The 24763-nt window shown below is 38.0% G+C and overlaps 1 protein-coding gene across 15 annotated transcripts in view; it reads right to left on the reverse strand.

Moving 5' to 3' along the window:
* The window catches only part of LOC131435991 (titin), a 389662-nt gene extending 367949 nt beyond the window's left edge, over window positions 1-21713 (reverse strand). For 8 of the 15 annotated variants that reach the window (XM_058604322.1, XM_058604328.1, XM_058604326.1 and 5 more), the window contains exon 1: window positions 20746-21712. In XM_058604322.1, the coding sequence (XP_058460305.1) occupies window positions 20746-20922 (177 nt within the window). In that variant the 5' untranslated portion in view covers window positions 20923-21712. Of the gene's footprint in view, window positions 1-20745 lie in introns of all 15 variants that reach the window. The other 7 variants (XM_058604330.1, XM_058604327.1, XM_058604329.1 and 4 more) reach the window with 3 other exon arrangements.
* Between the last annotated feature and the right edge of the window lie 3050 nt (window positions 21714-24763).

The following is a 24763-nucleotide window of genomic DNA, read 5'->3' on the forward strand; positions in this document are numbered from 1 at the left end:
CTAGTAACTATAGAAGTTTTCTGATCAACTTTCAAGCGAACCGCAGCTCTCCACACGTTCACTTATGAAAAGCACCCTTATAATCCAAATTTTTGCACTTATATCTCTGTAACTCCGTAACCGGAACTCGGATTCAACTAAAATTCTTGAGCATTGTATGGGATTACAAGACCTTTTATATGAATCTAAGTTTATAAAAATCGGTTCAGCCAATTCTGAGAGAAAGTGCACTCAATTTATTGTGCACACACATACAGACTTTGCCGATCTCGACGAACGAATTCGAGTGGTATATGACACTGGACCTTCTGGGTCTTGGTTCGGAACCGGCAGCTCGATTAAGATAAAATTCAATTGCATAAAAAATGAAACATTTCCTTTGAATTGATAGCCAATTACGTTGTCAAACAAAATAAAAATATTTAAAGTAGATAAAGTGTAAACGCGAAAGTTTACAGCGATTAGTTGTAAACACAAGTAATAAGTTTTCAATGTAGAACAACAAGTAATAATCGGAAACACGTTTGTTAACCATTTTACTCGTAACTTATTTTTTTTGTATTTATGCTACTAAAGTCTGTCTGCCTCATCTGTACACATATTTACAATGTACCGAACATGCGGTTGTGATGTAGCTGTTCGTTCGTAAACCGGCTTCCAGTCAGTCCCAGTTACAATGTAAGTAAGTGAAAACCGGGCCTCGATCATCGCACAGAGACTTCCATTCTTCTTCCATTCGCCGAACTGAAAGAGCTACCATCTGCCCTCTGTCTGTCCGTTCGGAATGATGCTCTGTGCTGATGCTTTTCCGCCTCAGATGCGAGGGAGTGAGTCCACACTGACTTCACTCTGCCTTCATTTATGAGTTTGTACCACGTGTTAGCAATTACCACCCGCTTTAACGAGACTCTGGTTCAATTTTCCTCGCACCGTATATTTTATGATGATCGACTAAAGAATGATGATTGCATGTGAACACGATTCGGGGGATTCTATGCTAATATGGCGATCGATCGGACAACGGCGAGATGTGCCTGCGCTGTAACTGTCTCAATAATGATTAGATGATCCAGGAGAGCGTATCGTGGACGCTGTCTGTTCTGCTTTCCCAATTGTTCACCGTTAATCCGGGGGCCAAAATCAACGAATCGGAAAGCTAACGGAACTAGCGTGACAGGTTGTTATTACTTCAAATCGGGCTCGAAGAAAGAACACAAAGAAACGAGTCTAATGCCGAATTAAGTTGCACCCGCGAAAAATACAAAAAAAAACAAAAATCTCCGTGATCATTGGTTTGACGATCGTCAGCGCAAATTTAAATCATGTCACGTCTTCTGGCTCTGATCAACTTTCGAGGCGGCGAACCACAAACCGGATAAACCCAAAAGAGGCTTTGATTTGGCGGCATTTCCGATTTCCAATGGACTGAATGTCAAAACAGCAGAACCGAGTAAAATTTAATTTTGATGAAAGCAGACACAATTGGCGGAATGGCGGAACAATGTATGATGAAAAGTTTTGTGACTTGTCACGACCCAGTTAAAATTCTTCTGACGGCCCTAGTGTCGCATGCCGAACATTAACTGGTTCTTGGCAAAAGATGAACAAATTTCTCTGCCTTTTTAATCATGTTCTACTTCTAGCAGCTGCGGTTGCAAGGAACGAATTCTCATAGCCATTAGCATTATTTATCAACATAAAAAAGTGGAATTCCGTGTTTTTTTTTCAGCTACGTCGCTGTGCATGTATTGATGACTTATTTTGTGGATCACCGTCTAAAACTCTATGTTGATTCAGCTGATCGCCTCCGCTAATGCACCTTCCGGATCGAGTCCCGGTTGGTCATTCTTGCGATTAGTGCCGCAATGCCGGATCGCTGATGCTTGCAATTAGCGTGAACATATGCTCAATTTACAGCCAATCTGACGCGTTTCACTCCGGATAGGGCCAACAAGGGAAAGGGAAGCAAACCTAAAATTAGACTACCGGCGTCGAATTTTCTTCACTTGCTCGACCAAGCGTCTATTGCTTTCCGCAGTTCCCCTTATCCTTGCCGGGAAAAACTCTGTCAGTGCTCATGGGTGCATTTGGTGGGGGGTTGGAGAAGGGGAACGATTTCTTGTTTCCACATACGACATGCGAGCGAACTCTCGCAGTACGAAAGATCCGATACTGGTTTCATGCGACTGTTGTTGGAGATATTAATAGCGATTAATATGCTCTATAAAGAAGTGAAACATTTTTAAACATTCTCGGTATATGAAGGTTTCCGACGCAAATGTGGAGAGTGAATTTATTTTTTTTGTTGTGTGTGGTGTCAGAAATGTTATTGGGACAAGGACGTCTGATAGTCTACATGGTTTTCATAAACAAATCTCTCATTGCCCGACCGATTGAAAGAATTTATGGAATATTAATTTTGTTTTAAAGTAGATGAGTAATTTAGTTTAGTGCCAAAATCGGGAATGTTGGCTTTGTTCTCAACAGAATTCGCAATCTGCTTTCAGTGTCAATTACATATTTTAAGTTGAAGATTTGAAATAACATGTAAGCAATAGAAACATTCATTTCCTTTGAGTAATAATAAATATTAGGATTTGTTGCATTTTTTAACGTTATAATATTAAAACATATTAAGCTTTGAATCAAAATTACAGACTTCAGTCAAGCTTCCATTTTTAGCAACGACGAAATGGCGGGCCTTTCGTTTGATTCCTTCCATCAAGCTTGGCACAGCCTCCTTGATCACTTTCCTCGCCGCACAATGCTAGTTTGCCTTGAACTGCCGTGAATCGATGATTTCTTTCGGTGTGCGTTGAACGTGAGATTTTTTGACTCCCGTCGACATTTTTCGAACACTAACTTGTCTCATTTGAACAGAAAATTTAATAGATGAGGTCTATTTGATTGTAAATTTATGAAAGAGAAAGTGAATTATAGTTCAATTTTCGTCAGGAGACGTGTGATTCGAATTACGAAAGCTAGTTTGCATTCGTATGGACTGGAACATGGCTTTTTTTCATCGCTCTCTTGAGTGTTACATCATAAATCTCGCATTGAAACTGTAAACTCTTCAAAAGCATTCTGAAAAACATTATAGGATCACATTGCAGTCAAGTGGACAGTTCTTAAAAAAATAATTAACCATCATACCCCTGCGTTAAATTTATTTCGAAATGATTCAAAATTCAAGAAAGTTTCGAAACCTGCTTTACGATCAACATAAAAACTACTCGGATGAATTCCATAGTAAGAATATATTAGATTTTATTTACGAATTTCAGAATTTTTCAGAATTAAAAAAAAATCGCGTTCATTCTTATCGTTAATTTGCGGATAAAATAAGAATTATAACTAATCAAAAGGTTAAAAAACCTGTTTTAATCCACCTAGTGGTGTAATGATGCCTTTCTCATTTCAATCATACTATCATATATAATACTGTGGTAGGGTAAGGGTTCCCTATTTCATCTGAGCTTCTATTTCGATCTCATCCCTTATCTTACAACGTACCTGAACCAAACTGTGAAATGTTTAAAAATGAATATTTAAGCTATTGTCACATTTTTCCATAGGAAGAAATGGTTTTAAATTCTTCGGGGATCTTTTTTTTTTTATTTATAACAAACTCACTTTTCGATTTAGGATACATTTCCGTCTTAAGATTAACAGTTCGTCATGTTTCTGAATATCTACTAAACGATTCTTCTCAAACCATGATCACTGTTTCGCACAATTACACTACTATTGAATGCTGGATGACTTCATCATTAGTAATGTTCACTTGCCATTTGATAAATTGACGATTAACAACTTCAAAAACTACCCAACAAGCAATAAAAGTCTTCAAAAATATGAGATGAAAGTTTTTCACTTAGTTCACTTGATTGAGCTTTGTTTTCATCTCCTTTAGTTTCGCAAAGTTGCCAGGTTTTCTCATAATGTTACAAAACAAAATTGTTTTTCTTCTTCAAATTATCATCAAGTTCTTTTTGTGGTATCCGTGACATTAGTTTAATTATTTTATTGATATTTATATTTCAATAAAACTATTTCGGCTTCGAATATTACCAGAAAGAGCTTGTTAAATACTAATGAAATAACCATTGTGGAAAATTTAGTAGCACTGGTTTCCTTCCGATGTATGTCAACATAACGCTGTTAAGTGTGTGTGTTTCATCGGCTGTGCACAGAGATGCCAGATGTTTTCATAGAAAATATGTATTGCTTTGCATAAAATGTCTATATCTGCTCTATCTGTTTTCACTAGTAAAATTATGTTAAAAGATAATTCTTCATATCTGCGAAGATTTCCATTTTAACATGCGATTTGTCCATTGATTAATAAACTTTTGAAGAATTACTGCACTCAAATACCAATACATACTCAGAGAAGAAAGTCTAATTTTTTACTTCACACTTTTTATGAACCTGTAAAATTCTGTATTACATTTAGGAAATCTGTATAAAATCTGTACTCTGATTCTAACCAGTATGCGAACGCAAAAAACTATACAGTACAGATAAATCTGTATAAATGGCATCTCTGGCTCTGCATTTGGTTTTTAGAAGGGCTAATGCCTAAATAAAAACAATTCCGTAAACATCGTAGTGATTTTAGTGGATAAATCAGGTTTTCAAGGTAACGTCCTTACAAATGAGATGAAATAGGGAGCTCTTACCCTATTCATCAAAATAATTTTCTTCGAATCTTGAAAGAATAACCGAAATCGGTTTGTTTTACCATCTACTGATAAAAACTATCAATTGGAGAAGATTAGAACACATATTTTCATATTCTGCACATTTTACCCCATAACTCCGGAACCGGAATTCGGATCCAAATAATATTCATTAATTTCGTATGGGACCACAAGATTTTCCATTTGAATCTATTTAGATTTAGAATTTCCAGAAGTGAAAATAGGAAACCAGTGTGATAAATGGAATTTTGATTGGTCATCAATGAACAGGATGATTACAAAATTGATTTATTGATGATTTTGATATTTTTTCGTTCAATATTTCAAATACATGTGCATTCAAAATATGGACAAAGCTGTTTTTAATGATGAAAATTATTTATTCGAATTTATGTTTACGGATGAAGCGAATGCACATATTGACATCTCATCCTTTGAGTCAATGAACTGAATAGCGAGCCATCTCTAATAGTTTCGACATGTATAAGTTGCCACGTTTGCTTCTTCGCATATGATTCTTGCAATCCGTTATTTAAATATATAAATAATATATAGGAAATATTTACAATATGCAGTAACCCAAGTAACCAAATGTTCGTAAAACATAAAAATGATTTGGCTTAAGTAGCATACAAAGCTAGTGAATAGCATTCTAATCAGGCCGTTTTTTTAAGAAGTTAACCACACGTGAAGGTTCACCCGACGCAACAAGACAAACTCAGAACTGTTTCTGTACGTTTAAGTTCCAAAAAAGTGCCAAGAATACATTAAAACAGTAAGAAAATGAAGATTTTTCAGAAACTGTGGATCTTTTGGTGGGTTCGAGAGGCTTCGCTTCAATTTTAAATCGATATTGATCTTACTAATTTGAACATTCTTCACAGAATGCCAGTCTCAATCCATTAAAACTTAACATTAGCGTAATCTAAATCATTTGGAAGCAAAATGCAAAGAAAATTTCATAACTGTTCAACCTTATCGCTTCTACAGCACCATCTTTTCATTGATTCATCCAATAATTTTGTGATTTGTCAAATTCAAATTTCTCATGTCTACAGCAGTATAGCTAGAACAGTCATATGCATTCCGCCATAATTTGGCAAGATAGTTTCGATTGCCTATTATGCACGTGATTTGAAATGGCGAAACACATGGATCAAGCGTGCATGTGAAATCTTCACACAAAACTGCCCGTTTATTTGTTTATTTGTTTATTTGTTAATAAAATTCATCTGACAAATAATAGTCTGATTGAAGAGAAAAAGGTACAAACGGTCAATTTATAAAAAAGAAACACTTGATAATTTTTGTGCAAATTTATACGATGGTTCCCTAAATTCGAATAGATGCTCATCTTTGGAAAATGCTCGGATACATGCTGTTATAGGTTCATGGTGTCCGAATGTAGTACGATGGAACCTGGGTTGAAATAGGCTAGTCGAGCGTAGAGGTCGCTGAGAAGCACAGAAGTCGAAAAAAGATAAGATCTTTGGAGAGTCAATCTCGCCGTTGATTACTTTAGCCACAAGTAACGCTTGCTGAATCCTTCTACGTCGCTCTAGTGTTTCCAGTCCAATCAGGCGACAACGGTCAGGATACGGTGGGAGATCCAGTGGGTTCCGCCAGGAAAGGTCCCGCAAAGCAAATCGAATAAATTTTTTTGTACACGTTCTATCCGTAAATTTCAAACCAGTTAGTAAGGACTCCAAATGGCGTTGCGCGCTAAGCGATTAGTCAACGATCTAGTATTCTTTTCTTTGACGGTCAAGCACTTATGCAACTCTTTTCGCGCCAAACATCAATAGTAGATCTAGCAATCATTGACGACTTTTTGAACGGACAATTGGACTGAGAGCTTCTAAAATTGAGACACTTGTTATCTTTTCACGCGTATAAATATCTTCACAATCATCTCTTAGTTTTATTAAATACCTGGGCCTGTCGAAAAATGTCGATTTCGTTAAATTCGAAACATTTTACCTCTAATTCCCCCTGTTAAACACTTACTACAAACCCCCCCCCCCCTTCCTTAAAATATCCCTTATAGTAACCTATGTACAGCAGGAATTACTTGTGCCAAGTTGGGTAATAATCTATTGAGTTGTTTCGTAGTTTGAACCTCCCCGCCTATAAATTTCACAATAAACCACCTCTTTTAGAGGCACTCATTATATCCACCCTCCACAATCAAGGCACAAATCTCCAAACAACTAGGGGAACGTGCCACTTGAGCCAATTAGTTCTGATTCTACAAACCCATGGTCTTCAAAAAATGTTGATTCACGTCAAATTAGAGAAATTGGGCATGACCCCCTCCCATGATAAGGACACTTGCTACACACTCGCTCCCCTAAAAACATTTTTATGATCATCACTATAGAGCAAGAAGTACCTGTGCAAAGTTTGATAGCAATCCGTTGAGTAGTTCCGGAGTTATGCCGTTACAAACATTTTAACCCCCTTTTTAGAGGGCCTTACTAAACCTACCCTCCTTACAATCATTTCCAATGTGTGCAAAATGTATCTATGATCTTAATTTTTTTTTAATTCAACTGTCCAATTACATTGCTCGTAGACGAAAATATTTAGTACATAATAAACTTGTTTCACAATTACTTCTTATGTTCTTCTGCATACTTTCACTTACATGAAACGACCCCTACGTAACTGACATAACTGTTCTCAATGGCCATTGAAAATTTTCGACATGAAACGTTTCTGGTGATATGAAGAGGATTTTTGTTTTGCGTTTTGCTGTCTTAACAACATTTTAGTTTAAACAACCAGGGCGTGAAGCAATAATTGTAATAATAATCCGCACATAAACCAATGACGACAGAGAACAGACATCCAAGCAGAGATTTCAATTTTCCTGTAGAGGCACTTCGAGCATCCCAGTAATTCTTAGGGGTTCGAGCTTTCATTCAATGGTAACTCATGCGGGCAAAGTCATGCGCAACAGTGTTTTTCAACGGATTTTTACTTGTATGCTTTACAGAGCCGTAGTGAGCGATTCTGGCGCCCGAGGCGAACTCAAAAATATTCGCCCCACATTTTTTTTAAAGCACCGTGAATACGACCACATATTATTTTATTTTTCAGTAAGATTAACCCAAGTAACATTTTGAATTTTAATAAATACTTGTAGAAATCTTGAGTGTTACATCTGCAATCTTTTATTGAAACTACAAACTCCGCCAGTGAATAATTTTTCGTTTCGTTTATAAAGCAGGAATCAGCATAAACCTGTTAAATCTATTCCGAAATGATTAAAAATTCAAGAAAGTCTTAAAACCTGTTTCAAGATCCTCATTTAATTTCATTTTTATCGTGAATATATAGATATAGAATTATAACAATTTGCCTTAAAATAAATGCGCTTTTTGCAACAGCTTGCATGATTTACAAACATATTTTTTGTGATTCATCGTCATTTTGGTCGTCAAAACTTGTGTGTTCTGGAAATGAAACATGAAAGTCGATCATAATTCCTCCTATTTGTATTTTGAAGTTTATTTGATGTCAATGAATGCTAGAGAAGAACATCAAAATGGCGGACATGAAATTTTGGGCTGCATGAAAGGCATTGACTAATCCATCACGCTAAGCCCGTCCCCTGATTAATGTCTGTTTTGCACATTCAGGAAGCAGTTACCTTTTGTGTTCCTCATATCCTTATTTGTACCACGGTTAAATATACTCTTTCAGATTTCCTATAACGTGCCGTTAGTTTGTTTATGTTGATTTTGAGAGGTGTGTAAGGCGAACGGCGCATAAAAATCCACAGAAGGCCCATTTGCTGATGAGCGAAAAATCCTTTACCAAGGCGTTAACGAGCCGCACAGACTGTAAGTCAATTTAATACTTATCGTCATCACTGTTAAGGGAAGCTATGAAAGCGGCTAAACACAGAATATTTCACATAGCTTGTTATTATTTGAAGTTTTCACCATCAATTATCTTGAATATCTTTATCTACTCCAAACGATGTGGCCTGATCACTTTTTAAATTGCGTGTATTGAAAGCGCACTCCTATTCAGTAAACAAAGACATAATCCTATGTCAAAATGTGCGATACAAGTACAGTGAATAAGGAGTGTATCGAAAATAAGCTAGCCACAAATTTTGCTTTCAAATTGTGATAAAAAACTATATTTTATTCAAACTAAAAATTGTTTCTGTATTGTACGAGGATCATAATGAAAACCGGATGGAATTGAAGTTATTCCTTCACGAATTTTCGAGCTTTTAATCGAACGCTCTTCATCAAGTTCCAGACAAGTGTTGCATAGCATTTTTTGGATGCTTGAGCCCAAAATTTGTTGAACTCCTGCATGTAACCAGCTGCCTTACCAGTCTTCTTGAAGACCCTCTTCACGATTGCCCAGTAACGTTTGATGAGTCGAAGCTGAGGGCAATTTGGTGGATTGATATTTTTCTCAACATAACCTCTGTCCTTTTCCACAAGCCAATTGAGAGTGGTTTTGGCATAGTGAGCCAACGCTAAATCCGGCCAAAACAGTGGAGGTGTACTATGCTTCTTATATAAAGGTAGCAATCTCTTCTAGAGACACTCAGATCGATAGATTTCTGTATTTATAGTCACGGTAGTGTAAAAAATGGTTAACTTCAAACCACAGGAACATATTGCTTGTCATACCAGTACCTTTCGACCGAATTTCTCCATTTGAATCGACCTGTTCGCATCGCTTATATCCTCCCCAATGATAACAGTAAAGTATTGTGGACCTGGAAGGGGTTTTGAGTCCTTCCTTACGTAAGTCTCATTGTCCATCAAAACGCATGCATCCGGACACTGCAAAAGACGCAAATACAATTCCCGGGCCCTTGTTGCTGCTCGCTACTTCTGTTCTACACTTTGTTTCGAGATTTTCTGCTTCTTGTAGGCCTTTAGGTGATTTCGCTTCTAGATACGCTGGATCGTTCCGACACTTGTTCCTGCTTTTTTGGCAAAATCACGTATTAACATTGATTTGTTCTTAATGATTAGAGATTTCACTTTCTGGTCCAGTTTTGGGTTGGAAGAACCGGGTTTCCTGCCTCTTCCTGGTAGCTCATCCAAAGAATACTGTTCCCAAACTTATTAATGATGGTTTAAACACTGGCATGATGAATTCTAAACCGCTTCGCCAATTTTCGCATAGTAATACCATTCTCATTTAGCCATGTGTCGCGACATTTTGAAAACGCAGAATTCCAACCTCACAAACAAGTAAACAAACGAAAGCTGACAGCCAAAGGCACAACATGCTGTGATCTGAGCATAAAAAACCATCACAAATACATGCGTACAACACAACTGTATGTGGATAGCTTATTTTCGATACACTCCCTAATAGTACAGAAATCTACGCACATGTACATTTTATTGAATTTGGATCTTTCAATAGCAAATTTTCGGAATCAAGATTTTTTGGAAACCTTCTCAATGAGCAAATTAATCTAAAAAAAAGTCATAAGTTTTTGAATGAGCACTGTACATACAAAATCAGGGGAATTTTATGTCGTGAATACAACTTACTTTACTATGAGGTGCATTTTCAAAATTTACCTTCTTGGAGAGTGAAAAGTTTTTGATCGTGAAAATATCTTGTTGTATCTAACGTCTTCGGCAATATGATCAGTAATTTGTAAAAAAAATTTCGCTAATAGCTTGAAATTTAAATTTTATAAAATGTTTCATATGTATGGAAAGTCAAAACTTTATGCTTTGTATTTTTTCTAGCCGGGGTAATTGACCCGTTCCTCGTCCTCGTCCTTAATTGGATTAAGAATCTAGTCCCCGAATTCTAAAACTGAAACTGAGATTCAGCACTCCACTCTAAATTTGGATTTTGAAAACGGAATCTGAAATTTCGATCAGGATCTTGTTTCTGGACCTGGACTTTGGAACTAAATTTTGGAAATGATCTTTGAAACTGAATTCTGAAACTGAAACTAGAATTCAGTTACACAATTCGGTTAAAAATTTAGTTTCAGATTTTTGGTTTAGAATTCTAAAACTGAATTCTGAACCTAAAGTTCTGGAACTTCAGGCCGAAATCCAGGACCAGAATTCAGATCCAAAACTTAGTTGTATTTCCAGAATTCAGCTCTAAAATGCATTTAAAAATCCACGTTCAGAATTCAGTTCCAGAAAGCAACTCTAATTTGAGTCCAAATGTCATTTCCACAACTCTAGAAGTGCAACTGAATTCAGGAACTAGATTCTGACAATTTTTAAACTAATATCCGGATCTGAATTCTGGAACTAAATCTCGGAGTTGAATTCTGGATCCTAATTGGAAAACTGAATACTCCAGAGTTCAGTGCTAGGATTTAGGTTTAGGATTCAGTGTCTAACCGGAATCCTGTTCTCGAGTTCAGTTTCAAAACACATTCACGTATTCACGTCATCCGGTTATGTCTCACGACATTACCCGCCTATCTGCTTTGCATTTAGAAAATCAAATCTCTTCAATGGGTTTGCATGTTTGCTCTTTGGGAAGGTCCAAGTGTACAATAACAATCGAGAAAAGGGCGTTTCTTGTTCATAAAAAATAACTGTTTCGGTGGTCACTGGATGGCGTTTCTGTATTATTAATGGCTGCTGGTAACAGTGGAATTATTTTTTACCAATTCCATCATATTCTGGCGCTCCATGGATGTTGGCGCCCGAGGCGGTCGCCTCACTCGCCTCACCCTCACTACGGCACTGATGCTTTACACAGCTTTTTTGAACAATTTGTACTAGTTCTCTGTGCAATGACTTCAAGAATCCCTCCAAAAATAATCGAGTGATGTCAAATCATACTTAACGGTCCGTTTCTCGATATATTGTTGTCGTTAAAACGTTCCTTCAATTAGTCGATTCTTTCGGCCGCAGTATGGAAAGTGCACCATCCTGTTGATACCACTTTTCGTCTACACCCATATCTTGAAGGTTTGACAACAAAGATTCATTGATCAGGGTTCTGGTTCTGTATCGATTTCCATTCACGGTGACGCCTTTTCCTCCCTCATTTTCTTTTAAAGAAATAAGGACCGATGATTCCAAACAGTAAAACAGTACAGTTATCGGGATCATTACTGAAGAGAATGTTGCGGACAAACAAGCGGATCTTTGTCCAATTGATTAAGCAAACAATTACTGAATCTACGGCGCATACGATGGTCGTGTGGCCAAACTCAAATCTTCAGAGGAAAATTTTCCATAAAATATTTGGATTATGAAACTAAGTTTGACCTACCGCATAACTGATTACATTTACTGAAAGACTATCTCTCCTATTGATGATTTTTTCCTTCTCAAAATTTTCCGATTACCGATGCAATCTCATGCGTTCCCACAACTAACTAACTAACTAAACGCACCAAACGTTGGTGCTAAATCATCAATTTCGGATTCGATTCAAAAGTGCGGGCCGTGCGCGGAAGAATCCGGTGCCGATGAGTGGTTGGAGCCAGTTGGTCCATGATCCGAGAAACGAGACTGTTAATCTCATTCCGGTCCAGCTTGCCGTACGCCTTCGTAGCCGTAGAAGGTGGCCTGCAATACCGGAGACGGAGGATAACACGACTACGAAAGAATTTTCGCTCCAATAGTTCGGTTAGTTTATTTTGCTCGTGATGTGAGCTGCAATGTACGGTAATTATGGTTTAATCGTATGATAAACAGGTTTATTGAGCGGTGCCACGGCTGAGACGGCGTTGATGATTACCATGGTAACAGTAAGTCACTACTATTTACCGCTAGGCAGAGTAAGGGGCTAGGGAGAATCAATTTACGGTGAAATAATTTGTAACATTCAGACGCGCTTTTAAGGAACTAATTGGACTTGGCTTGGCTTCTTCAGCGCCGGATGAGAGCTGTCAGTGATGGATCGAGGCTGTGCAGAAACGGAATGTTGTTTTGTGATTTTAAACAATCGCAGAAAATCGTATCACTGTACTGCTTCGTGTGATGGAACGATTCACTTTTCCGTAAAACTTTATTCAGTGGCAGGAGAAACGTTTAGCAGTGTAATATGCTGGAACAAATGAAATGTGCGTGATTTGTGACGAATTACGCACACTTATCAGATACGATGCAACGATTCATCAAATGCGTATAATTTCATGTAGTGTTGAATACTAATATTTGTTTTATGTTGATGTGAGCTCTCCAGAAAAATAATTTGTTTCCTTCGATTTTATAGACAATGAACTGTACTGTAAGGCTTTGAAAGTCACCAATGTTTGGCATTAAAAATGCCTTACTCTTTGCTATACGGGGCCGGGGGTCAATAAAAAGTTTCCAAAAATAGCCGCGTAACCTTTTTGCCATTCTCTACAGAAAGGTATTAGAATTGCTGGAAAAACCGACTTTCGAACGGAGCCTCAGAGACCCATAGTGTTATATACCATTCGACTCAGTTCGACGAGATCGGAAAATGTCTGTGTGTGTATGTGTGTGCACTTTTCGAAGATATTTGAACGCGCTCAATTTTCTCAGAGATGGTTGAACCGATTTCAACAAACTTAGGCTGTGACTTTTGGTTCCGGAGATATGATTGTATAAGTGACGTAACCGACAAAAAGCGTTGTATTTGAACGCGCTCAATTTTCTCAGAGATGGCTGATTCGATTTTAACAAACTTGGGCTCGTTTGAAAGCTACTGTCGGGCCATTGATCACGTTCGAAGATCAAATGGCTGTGACTTTTGGTTCCGGAGATATGAGGGTATAAGTGACGTAACCGACATAACAGATTTTTACCGCTTTTATATATATAAGGGTGAAAAAATTTTGGGATCACCTCTATTTTCGTATTCTAGTGCTCAAAAGTTTAAGCACCTCGAAAAAAGCCTTCATGCAAAATTTGAGCTAAATCGGACATGCGTAAGGGGTGCTGCACGGTGGTAAAGGTTTGACAATCTTCGATCTTGAAAAAGCACCATAGGGGGGAGTACATGAAATTTCCAAAATCGAAAATTTTGTTTGATGCCAAAACTCTTAAAACTGCATGAAACATCGAAATTTAGTGTCATCTAAAAAAAAAAGAGTCCCAAAAAGTCGATTTTAAAAAAAAAAATTTTTCGAGATGACACTAAATCTCGACGTTTCATGCAATTCTAATCCTTTTGGCATCAAACTTATTTTTTCAATTTTGAAATTTTCTTGTACCTCCCCTATGGTGATTTTTCAAGATATATGAAAATTCTACTAAGTGGACTTTACTTCTCATACAAATAGGCATTTGCACTAGTTTGGAAAAATGATGCTGACTGTGTGACATAAACACTGAAGCATGCTTTTGTGAACTACTTGAATCAATCTGAATCAATTGGTGTCAAAATTAGTATCTGAAATTATATAATAAAAGTATGAAATATATTTTCATGAGACTGTTATGAAAGAAGATAAAGGCATTATCACACCACTAGGTGGATAAAAAAGGCTTTTTATGTTTGACTTTGCTCGGGGAGTGTTAAATATTTGATGCCGCCACTTAAAGTGACAAAACTAATAACGTAACAAAAACCTATTTTAATCTACCTAGAGGTGTAATGATGCCTTTCTCATATCAATCATACTAGACCCGGCGAACGACCAAAATTAGGTTAAAGCCGGGTATAAATAAACGGTATAAAAAAAAAATCATACTATCATATATAATACTGTGGTAGTCTTCAAAATAAATTTCTTCGATTCTTAAAAGAATATCCGAAATCAGTTTGTTTAACAATCTAGGGTAAAGTGTTATAATATGCCCCCCTTAAGAAAACATTGAGATATTTCCAAGTGTATTGATATATTTTCCTCGAGAATGTAAGTATTTCATTGCAATACGGATGAGGAACATAATTTTCAATGACTCCAATAGAAAAGATGAGAATTGATTGATATAAACACATTTTCCAAAGCGGTCACATTCTTAGTTTTTTTCGCTCGCCTCAGACATAATGCCCCAGCAGCCGTAAAATATGTCTCACAACAAATCAGTGGCATGACACACAACAAAAGACATTTCATCCCACAACAATGATGCATTATGCTTCTTGAAATGTCCATAAAGTTACTGTTTTGAGATAATCAGTATGTCAAAGAAATGGCGGATAAAACATCTATTTAGTCGAAGCAAAACCTTACATCAAAAAGGTGCCAAATGAATTTTTTAATTTTTTAATGCTCTCCTGCAAACGACAACCACCAAACTTGCATAGCAGAAAGATCCTACGAAAAGAGAGTGTTAGTGATAAAACTTTGGTTCATAAAAGTCTTCAATGCTTAAGAAAGGAAAGGGGGCATTTTGGCTAGCAGGGGCGCTTTATAAGACTTTCCCCTACTTATAAAAAAATATCAATTGGAGAAGATTTGAGGTCGATTTAGATAACTTTTTACGGTTTTGCCCCTTTTCAGTTATGGTTTACAATTTTTAACACACTTCACCCTATATTTCCGGATCCGGAAGTCGGATCCGAATGAAATTTAGGAATTACGTATGGGACCACAGGACCTTTCATTTGAACCTAAGTTTGTAAAAATCGCGATATCTATGAGAAAAATTAGCAAAGCAAAGTCCTGGCATTACATTCCATTTGTGGAATTTGACCTTTCTGTTTCAACAGACTTCGCAGCCGATTCTTAGTGTACATAATCATTGCATGGCTAGTACTATGGATCCTACTGACACTAAGAACCCTTCCAAGTCGGGGCTCGAACATACGACAACTGGCTTGTAAGACCAGCGTCCTATGCGCTGAACCGCCAACCCGGGACATGAGAAAAGTTAGAACACATATTTTCATTTTTTGCACATTTTACCCCATAACTCCGAAACCAGAAGTCGGATCCAAACAATCTCAGATCTTTCATTTGAATATAAATTAGTGAGAATCGGTTCAGCCATCTCCGAGAAAAGTTAGTGCAAAAAAAACGTTACACACACACAGAGAGAGAGTGTGTGTGTGTGTGTGTGTGTGTGTGTGTGTGTGTGAGAGAGAGAGAGAGAGAGAGAGAGATTTGGCGTACTCGTCGAACTGAGTCGAATGGTATATGACACTCGGCCAGTGATTGCATAACCTTTCTATATGAGAAAGGCAAAAAGAAATTCTCTCTCACTCTCACTCACTCACTCCAATCGAAATTCCTTGAAGTCTATTGAAGACTGCCAAACAAACCGGCTGTCCCGGTTTCCGTTTCCGGAAGCACCGGAAACATTGATCGTATATTTCAAAATGGAACTCACTCACTTTTCTATGAGATTGCTTGACCGATTCTTACACACTGAAAGGGCTTGTGGTCCCATGAAAAAATACTGAATGTTTGCCTTTCTCATAAGGAGAGGCTATGCAATCACCGTGAAAACCGAGTTTTGAACTGAGAGCCGAGTGTACTATACCGTTAGACTCAGTTCGTCGAGATCACAAAATGTCTGGCTGTGTGTAAGTATGTGTGTATGTGACAAATAATGTCATTCAATTTTTTCAGAAATGGCTGAACCGATTCTCACAAACTCAGATTTAAAAGATAGGCCTGAACCCGACTTCCGATTCCGAAATTACAATTAATGTGCAAATTTATGAAAAAATGCGCACTCAATTTGCTCGAGAATTTCTTAACCGATTTTCGCAAACTAAAATACAAATTGAGGGTCTCGAAATTCTTTGAAAAGTCCCCGAAAAGTTGATTCAGATCCAACTTCAGGTTCCGGTATTACAGTACGATGAGTGAAAATTTTCAATTTTATGAGTATTTTTACCTTTCTCATATAGAAAGATTATGCAATCACAGCTAAAACCGACTTTTGAACCAAGGCCCAGAGGGCCGAGTGTCATATGCCATTCGACTCAGTTCCTCGAGTACGCAAAAATGTCTGTGTGTGTGTATGAATGTAACATTTTTTTGCACTATTTTTTCTCGGAGATGGCTGAACCGATTTCCATGAACTTAGATTTAATTGAAAGGTCTTGTAACCCCACACAAAGTTCCTGAATTTAACTCGAATCCGGCTTCCGGTTCCGGAACTACAGAATGATATGTGCAAAAAAATGAAGATAAGTGCCCTTACTTCCTGAATTTTATTTTGACCCGACTTCCGGCTCCGGAGTTACAGTGTAATTAGTGAAAAATTCTTATTTCAAATTACTTCCTCACTTTTCTCAGAGATGGCATAACCGATTTCAACAAACTTAGATACAAATGAAAAGTACCATGGTGTCATACAAAACTTCCGAATTTCGTCCGGATCCGACTTCCGATTCCGGAATTACAGGGAGAGCAGCGAAACAAAAAACACGTAAAGAAATTCTTAACTTGACTCGAAACTATTCCAATCGATAACCATTGTCAATAGACAACCAAACAAACCGATTCCGGTTATGCTGGTTCTCGGTTTCTGATTCCGAAAGCATCGGAAATAAAAAGTAAAATAATTTCTAAACTAGTCTCAAAACTATTCCAATCGGTAGTCATGGTCAGTAGACGGCCAAACATTATTTTGGCTTTCTTGCTTGTTCTTGGGTTTTTAATGAATGACCGAAGATTGTAGCCATAGACTTGAAAATGGATCCCAGTCACATTTCTCGAACCAACTTCGATTATACCGGTTCCCAGATTCCGGTTTCGGGAGTACCTCTTTTCGTTCCCTCAGAGATGGCCGAACCAACCTGAATACTGTTTCACTCTGTAGGTTATAATAGTTAAGGGACAAACCGTGAGATATGAGAAAGGCATCATTACACCACCAGGTGGATTCTCACTTTCGCCCTTCGATTAGAAAAGAGAGAATCATGTGCGTTAAGTTTCATATAGCATTTCTGAAAAGCCAACGCTAAACTGTTATACAATGAAAGTTGTTATCCCGACATGTCAAAACTGCATGTCGGTTAGAAAATGCAATTAAGGAAAATCAGGTATGTGTTGTATGAAATAAGAATGTTTCAATTGTTTTGTCATTTTGGGTTTATTCTACTACAATTATATTCAAACAATGAAGGAATAAATCCTATATTCCAGAACAAACGTGTCATAAATGTACTTAAAAACGAATTTTTATGACAGAAACTGTGATTTGATAAACACACGCATACAAAATTAGTTGGATGATTTAGGTTGACATTGATCATATCACAGATAACAGATATACAGGCTCGAACAAAATTTTTCAAAATCCTATGTAAATTTCAAATTTGCTATACGTTGGAAACACTACTGCCACCTGTTCCACTATTCGCCGGGATCTTTCAAAACGTTCCACTACGTTCCGGAACGATAACAAAATTCTTCCGCCTATTATAGAAATATTCCAACCGAATTGTTGTAATTTTAACACTTATCACACGATTTCCCTGTGTTTAAGACATCTTTATTTCTACACGGAGAACCCGCAGATCACAAAATTACAATATCGCAATTGTTGTTTCACGCCCTGGTTGTTTCAACTAAAATGTTGTTGATTTAACTAACATATCTGTTGATTTTGACATAACCATTCAGGTAACCGAAATTGTTGTATTCAAATGCTGTCACTTGGCGGAGAACGAAGACAGCAAAAGGCAGAACAAGAAACCTCTTCATTTCACCAGAAGCGTTTCATATTGAAAATTTTCAATGGTAAATGAACGTCATTTATGTTAGTTACGTAGTGGTCGTTTTATGTAAGTGAAAGTATGCAGAAGAATATAACAGTTAATTGTAAAACAAGTTTTCCATGTGTTAAATAGATATTCCTACAGTATACATGTTTTAATTTCATCTGAGAGTAATGTATTCTAGGACAGTTCATGTCAATGTTATTAAAACCGCTTAACGCTTAAAAATTTGCTGCTAAAGTGAAGTGGTACTATTTGTATTTTCTTGAAAGTGTATCTGTAGCATTAGGTTTACCAGCGAGCCATTCTGCAAATCAGGGAAAAATTTCCTAATTCCCTGTGACCATTTTCTGGTGAGTTCCCTTTTGAGAATTGTAATCTTTTGGTTCATTTCCATATCCTTTGTGAGTTTAGTGATAAAGATATAAGCAGTTAATGAGGTAAAATTTCGTTGTTCAAGCAGTGAACGATTAGCTGCCCCCGAAGAGGCTAACAGTAAAAAATGTTTATTGCAATTCGCGTTTGAAGTTCAAATAACTGAATAATTGGTTGAAACAACTGAGACATTGTTTTGCTTTCATGCATACAAGTAACTTTGCTGGGATTGTGTCTTTGCTCGATTGCACGAGTGACATCTCATTGAAACGTTTCATTGTTCGCTCAGGGTGTTTGGCATTACTCAACTGAAACGTTTCATTACTTGTTGGGTGTCGTTGCTAAGCTGCCAGCACGATAAATCAAAAATGACAGATTAGTTGTACCAAATTTTAACCAATCAAAATCAGAAAAACAACTAATATTTTAGTTGTTTTACGATCGCTGGCTTTTCCGTGTAAGTCGCATGAATCACACGAGATAAAACAAAAATAAACTTGTCATTTTCCCCAACAGCAAAACAAAAATCAAGGGTGAAGTGAATGTTGCACCCAAAATTGTGGCTCATGTGAAAGCGCAACCCAAATCGTGGTGACACCTCGTGTCGATCGTGGTGACATCTGCACGCTGATTGAGCAAATTTTACACACAGTTCATATGTGAGCCTGTATATCTGTTATCTGTGATCATAGCTATCATGAAACAGTCACTAGGGATACGCTACAAACAGTAAAAATTTTATGGTTTTTTATATCATGTATTAGAGCTGTGAAAATGAAGTTTGTGGTGTGTGTCTTTGCTGGGTGTCATTGCTAAACTGCCAGTACGATAAATCAAAAAGGACAGTTTGGTTTACACCAAATTTTAACCAATCAAATTCAGAAAAAACAACGAACACATTTCGGTTGTTTTGCGATCGCTGGATTTTGAGTGCATAAACCTACATTGACGTTGCAAAAACGCTCACACGGGTAGCTAGTAATTTATAATTTTCAGAAATGACCTAGTTTTGAAGACACGCTATACATTTGAGTAAATATTTCTAAACCTGTAACAGGTGACCGAAGGATTTCAGAAGTTATTCAATTGATTAATAATTGACGAATTAGGCTTAAATCTTTCCAAACCTCTAGAAAAGTGATGTCCCGTAGGAAACTATGTACAAACTTAGACGACAGTAGTAAAAAAAAGTTGATTGTCATGAATTTATAAATTTCCCCTTTATCGCTGCAAAACCAATCCGATATGTATCGGTTCAGGTTTTTGTCTCGAAGATTTTCGACTGTGGTAATTTGGTGTGAGAAGTGTTTCATAAAAAATCGATACAAAGAATTTGTACAACAGGGCCCAGCAACGATTTTAAATTGTTTTGAGGGATTTTTCATGTGAAACATAATCAAATTTACAGCCAAGTTTTCGGGTTTTGAACGCTCAATACTTTTTGTATCATTCTCCAGCTCTACAAAAACTACCTCTTTCTGCATACGAAAGTTTTTCTACGTGAACAGACACAAACTTTCTCTCACTTTATCAGTGTCCTGTGAACGCATTACGGCTAGAAATGAGAGCTCATCCGTCTAATCAATTAATGTTACTGTGTGTTCATTGGATGTTACAGATGTTGCACCCAGTCAAGCTTGTCCAATCCACCAACCAAGTTCAAGTGTCCAGTGTGGTCGGTGGTGGTTTAGTGACCGATCGGTTTGTTTTTCCCACTGGACCGAAGAAGATTATCTTATCTCCCGTTGTTTTTGCCTACCTACAAAACACCGCTCGTGACTCTAGCAGAATGCATCCATCTTCCGGATAGGCCTCCGGCCATTTCAGCCGTCCTCCAATCAAGCTCAAAGAAACCGGTATGAGGGCCCCAAGCTCAGCGCATATCTCTATTCTCGAGAGAAACTGGGCACTCAACTCGTCTCAGTAGGTCATGGATCGTCAGCTACGAAACTGCTCGAGTCAAGCAAGAAACAAAAAAAAACCATGACAACAAACCCATTCAGTGCGTCCGTCACTCGTCAGAACCACACGATAATCATCGCCAAAAAGATGCTGCGTGATCGCCCCTTCCCCCCATTCCCACTCCACTTACCTTCAGCAGGGCAATTACAAGTTGCAGGGGACCACCCTGCAGCACGATAGTACTAATAGTCGTTGCAATCTGAGCGGGAACCGCAGGCGAAGGTGCTGTGACCTGGGCCATATTTTCGTGCAACTGTCGCTGGAGCTCATCCAACGATGTAACCCCGTTACTCCCAGTCGATTCCATCCTCGTCGGTCAGGTCGGTTCACTTACACTTTACACTGGTGCTGGTTTTAAAAGGAAAATTTTCACATCCACTAATTTGCTTCGGAATTTCCAGAACACGATTTTCTACTCGGAAGTTTGATCTTCCTCCCGGAGCGTTGGTGAACACTAGAAATCAACAGCACAACTCGCGGATCGATTTTCCGTGTACACTCAAGCAAACATGCACAAACACACACACGCAACCACAGGCGATCGCGGTAGCGGTCAGATCTTTCTGCACCAACAACAGAACGAACACACTGCCTCAATTAGCCGCTTGGATATGGGCCTGGTGGATATTCCTTCGCGCCTCTACCGGACGGCGCGGATGATGTTAGAATCCAAAAATAATCGCGAAAAATTGTGTAAACGAAACACACACGCAAACTGAACCTGAACCAGCCGGGAAAATCGACCGATCGCGCACGAACCGACGGTCGGAGTGCAGTAGAGAGAAAGAGACGCACGCACGATCAACTAATTTTCACGGATATTTAATATTTTCTTTCGCATAACCGGCAAAGTTCCAAATCCAAATTTTCTGGAGCGGTGTGAGGCTTTAAGCTGATGATGTTACCAATGTTGATCAAGCAGGTTGTTAAGGGCGAAGGCGAAGCAAATACTCGATTGATACACTTGATCTGGTTGATCATTCACAGAACAGGGCGGGGCGGCAGGGTAATAATTTACTTCACTAGAGCTCAACTAATTTTTCACACGACTAGGTTCCGATCTTTACACACGGGTTGCACCAAAGAGACTGAATGATTGTTGCTGCTGCTGCTGCAGTTCAGTTTGCTTTTTCCGATTTGAGGGAGATCATTTATGTTGGTGAGGGAGAGCGCCAGCCAGTGTTTGGAATGTTGCTTTGGAGGTCACTACATACATAGGGGGGTTTTGTTACCCAGAAGCGATGTAGTGTCGCGTCATGGCGGAAGTTGCAGGAGAATGATTGAGAGAGAGAAAGCAACATTAAATTAGTTCGATTTTGTGAGCAGGAGAGAACTGACTGATTGTTTATGTTTGTATTCGATGCGCAACTTCATCTGCTTCGGTGAAGCGCTGGTTACACAAAATGAGTCTTGCGTTGCGATACGGGTATCTGTTTCAATACAATAGACATAAGATAAGCTACTAAACCCCTGATGATAAGAAATGTCTCTTGTTTGTAGATCTCGTAAGTTGATGACCAAATAAACTCAGTTCACCTATACCGATCCCTGATTTCCGGTTCCTTAAATACCAGAAGTAGTCCTCAAAAATTTCAAATTTATTAATTGATACTAGCTGAATGACCCGGCGTTGCTCGGAAATGTTTCGGGAAGAAAAGGCCGAACAAAATTCCCGAAGTTGTCCTACTTAGTGTAATACTCTGAGCAGTTTGATGTTGCTATTCAATCAATTTTACCTTACATTTCCCATGTTTGGGGCACTTGCTGCACTCCCTCTCCCTTAAAATAACTTTTTAATCCACATTGACATACAAGCAGTATTTGTATTTGTCAAGATGCATCGTTTATCGTAGAATAAATTTTATATTGAACTCCCCTTTTATTAGTGAACTTACTACAGCTCTCCTCCATGATAACCTTTATGACCACCTCTTAGTAGTGTACGAAGTATTTGTGCACTTCAAAAAGTATCGATTAATTCATTAAAATTAACAATAGCAATACTACTTAATTCAAATTACCGATAGTAATACTATCTAACACAATCTTGACATTCTTGCACCTCTCTTATTTTATAAAAAATTCAATATGAAAATTGATTTTCAAGATCCCCTTCTCCTAGTCTGAATCCGCCCCCCCCTATCTTGTTTGACGACAAATAAGAAAATGAATAAGAACCTCTGAATAGTAAAAAGTACTCCCCCCCCCCTCCCACTCTCCCCATCTTAAAATATCCAACCTAGTTAGGTGTGGTGAGTTTGTTGGAGTTACGTACGATTATATTAATAATTTGAAGTTTGCTCCTCCCTTGGATGAGAACCTTACTTTATCCACCCGCTTCCACTCTCTTCTTAAAAATTCCCTTAGGATCATCTGAAGCGCAAATAATATCTGTACTCAGCAAGGAGTATCGTTTTATGGAAAATTCTATAAACTTCACTTTAAACTTCCTTTTTTAGAGGCACTCACCGTTAAAAACATTACACCCCCCTTTTTAAAGGTACATTCAACCCCCATATAATCATACCTACGGAATGCAAAATGTTTCTATGGTTTTCAAAAAGTATCGATTCCCGTCAAATTAAACACATTTTTCCATTACCCCTCCTGTTAAGGACACTTGCCACGCTCCATCCCCCTCAAAAATACCCTTATGCCCCCCCCCCCCCCCCCCGTAAAGTCATATCTAATGTATGCTAAATGTTTCTATTGTCTTCAAAATGGATCGATTCTCGTCAAGTTTAAAGATTTTTTTCATGACCCCTCCTGTTAATTACACTTCCTACGCTCCCTTCCCTATGCTTCCTAAATCATCTCTGAAATGCGAGTAGTACCTGTGCCAAGTTTGGTGGCAATCCGTTCAGTAGTTCACATGTCCACTTTTCAATCTGTTTTCCCCGTTAGATGCTGATCAAATTTAAAACTAGCACAAGACGGCTCTAAGTCTAAAACCGAGTATTGATTTATTGTTGATTTTTCAAATTTTCATGAATGAACACAACCCTGCAGAATGCTTATAATTTAAGCGTAATCAAACAAAACAACAACAAAATTCGACATTCGAGTTCGAAATGCTAACCGTTAAACACAGATATTTAAAGATACTACCTTACTCTGAATCTGACGCTTTTTCTAACGAACTACAAAAAAGTTACAAAATTAAAATATGAGGACGAAACCATCAAATGCCAATAGAAACGAACTGCTCGATCGAAACCGAAACGCTGAAGATTTCGACAGATCAATTTCTCCTTCATTCATCTTAACTGACTAAAATGGTAGAATATGCCGGGTTGTTTACGCAACACACCGCGATCTGATCATTAATTCTGGAAGCGCCCGTATCGTTCAGACACTGTTTACTTCGTATCGTTGCCTCATATGGAACCGGTTTTTCATAATGCGCTGCCATCGGTGCCAGCTCCCCGTTTTTGTCACGCTGCACGTCGTCTTAACTGTTGCAACACTTCACGAACGTTGGGTAGTTTTGGTGACGAAGCGATGCAACGCAACATTTAGACATTTAGTGACATTCTACTGAGCAAGACAATGTTATATCGAGAGTGTGCTGCTGGTGGGTCAACATTCAGGCGTTTACAACTTCAAAGACTTTTGCTTGACTATCGGCCAGGTTGAACCTTCGTAGTTTTTAGCGCCACAAAAGTTAGGATGAAAGCGAACGATTTTAAGTTTTGCTTCACTTCATAAATTTAAATAACGTGCTTTATCCACCTGGCAGTGAGATGATACCTTTTTGCCTTTCTCATATAGAAAGGTTATGCAATCACTTTAAAAACCGACTTGTCACATACCATTCGACTCAGTTCATCGAGCTGAGCAATGTCTGTGTGTGTATGTGTCAAATAATCTCACTAGGTTTTCTCGGAGATGGCTGAACCGATTTTCACAAACTTAGATTCAAATGAAAGGTCCTGAATTTCATCCGGATCCGACTCCCAGTTCCGGAATTATAGGGTAAAGTGTGTTCAATATTGTACACCGTCACTTAAACTGGCGGAACAAAAACCGTAAAAAATGTTATAAGCTGGACTCTAAACCGTTATTCCCAATCTTAGGGTCAATTGAAAGGTCTTATGGTCCAACCAAAAATTACTGCATATTTTCGGATGCAACAAACATTTAAATCG

The sequence above is a fragment of the Malaya genurostris genome, chromosome 3, assembly GCF_030247185.1.
Source record: "Malaya genurostris strain Urasoe2022 chromosome 3, Malgen_1.1, whole genome shotgun sequence".
Lineage (NCBI taxonomy): Eukaryota > Metazoa > Arthropoda > Insecta > Diptera > Culicidae > Malaya > Malaya genurostris.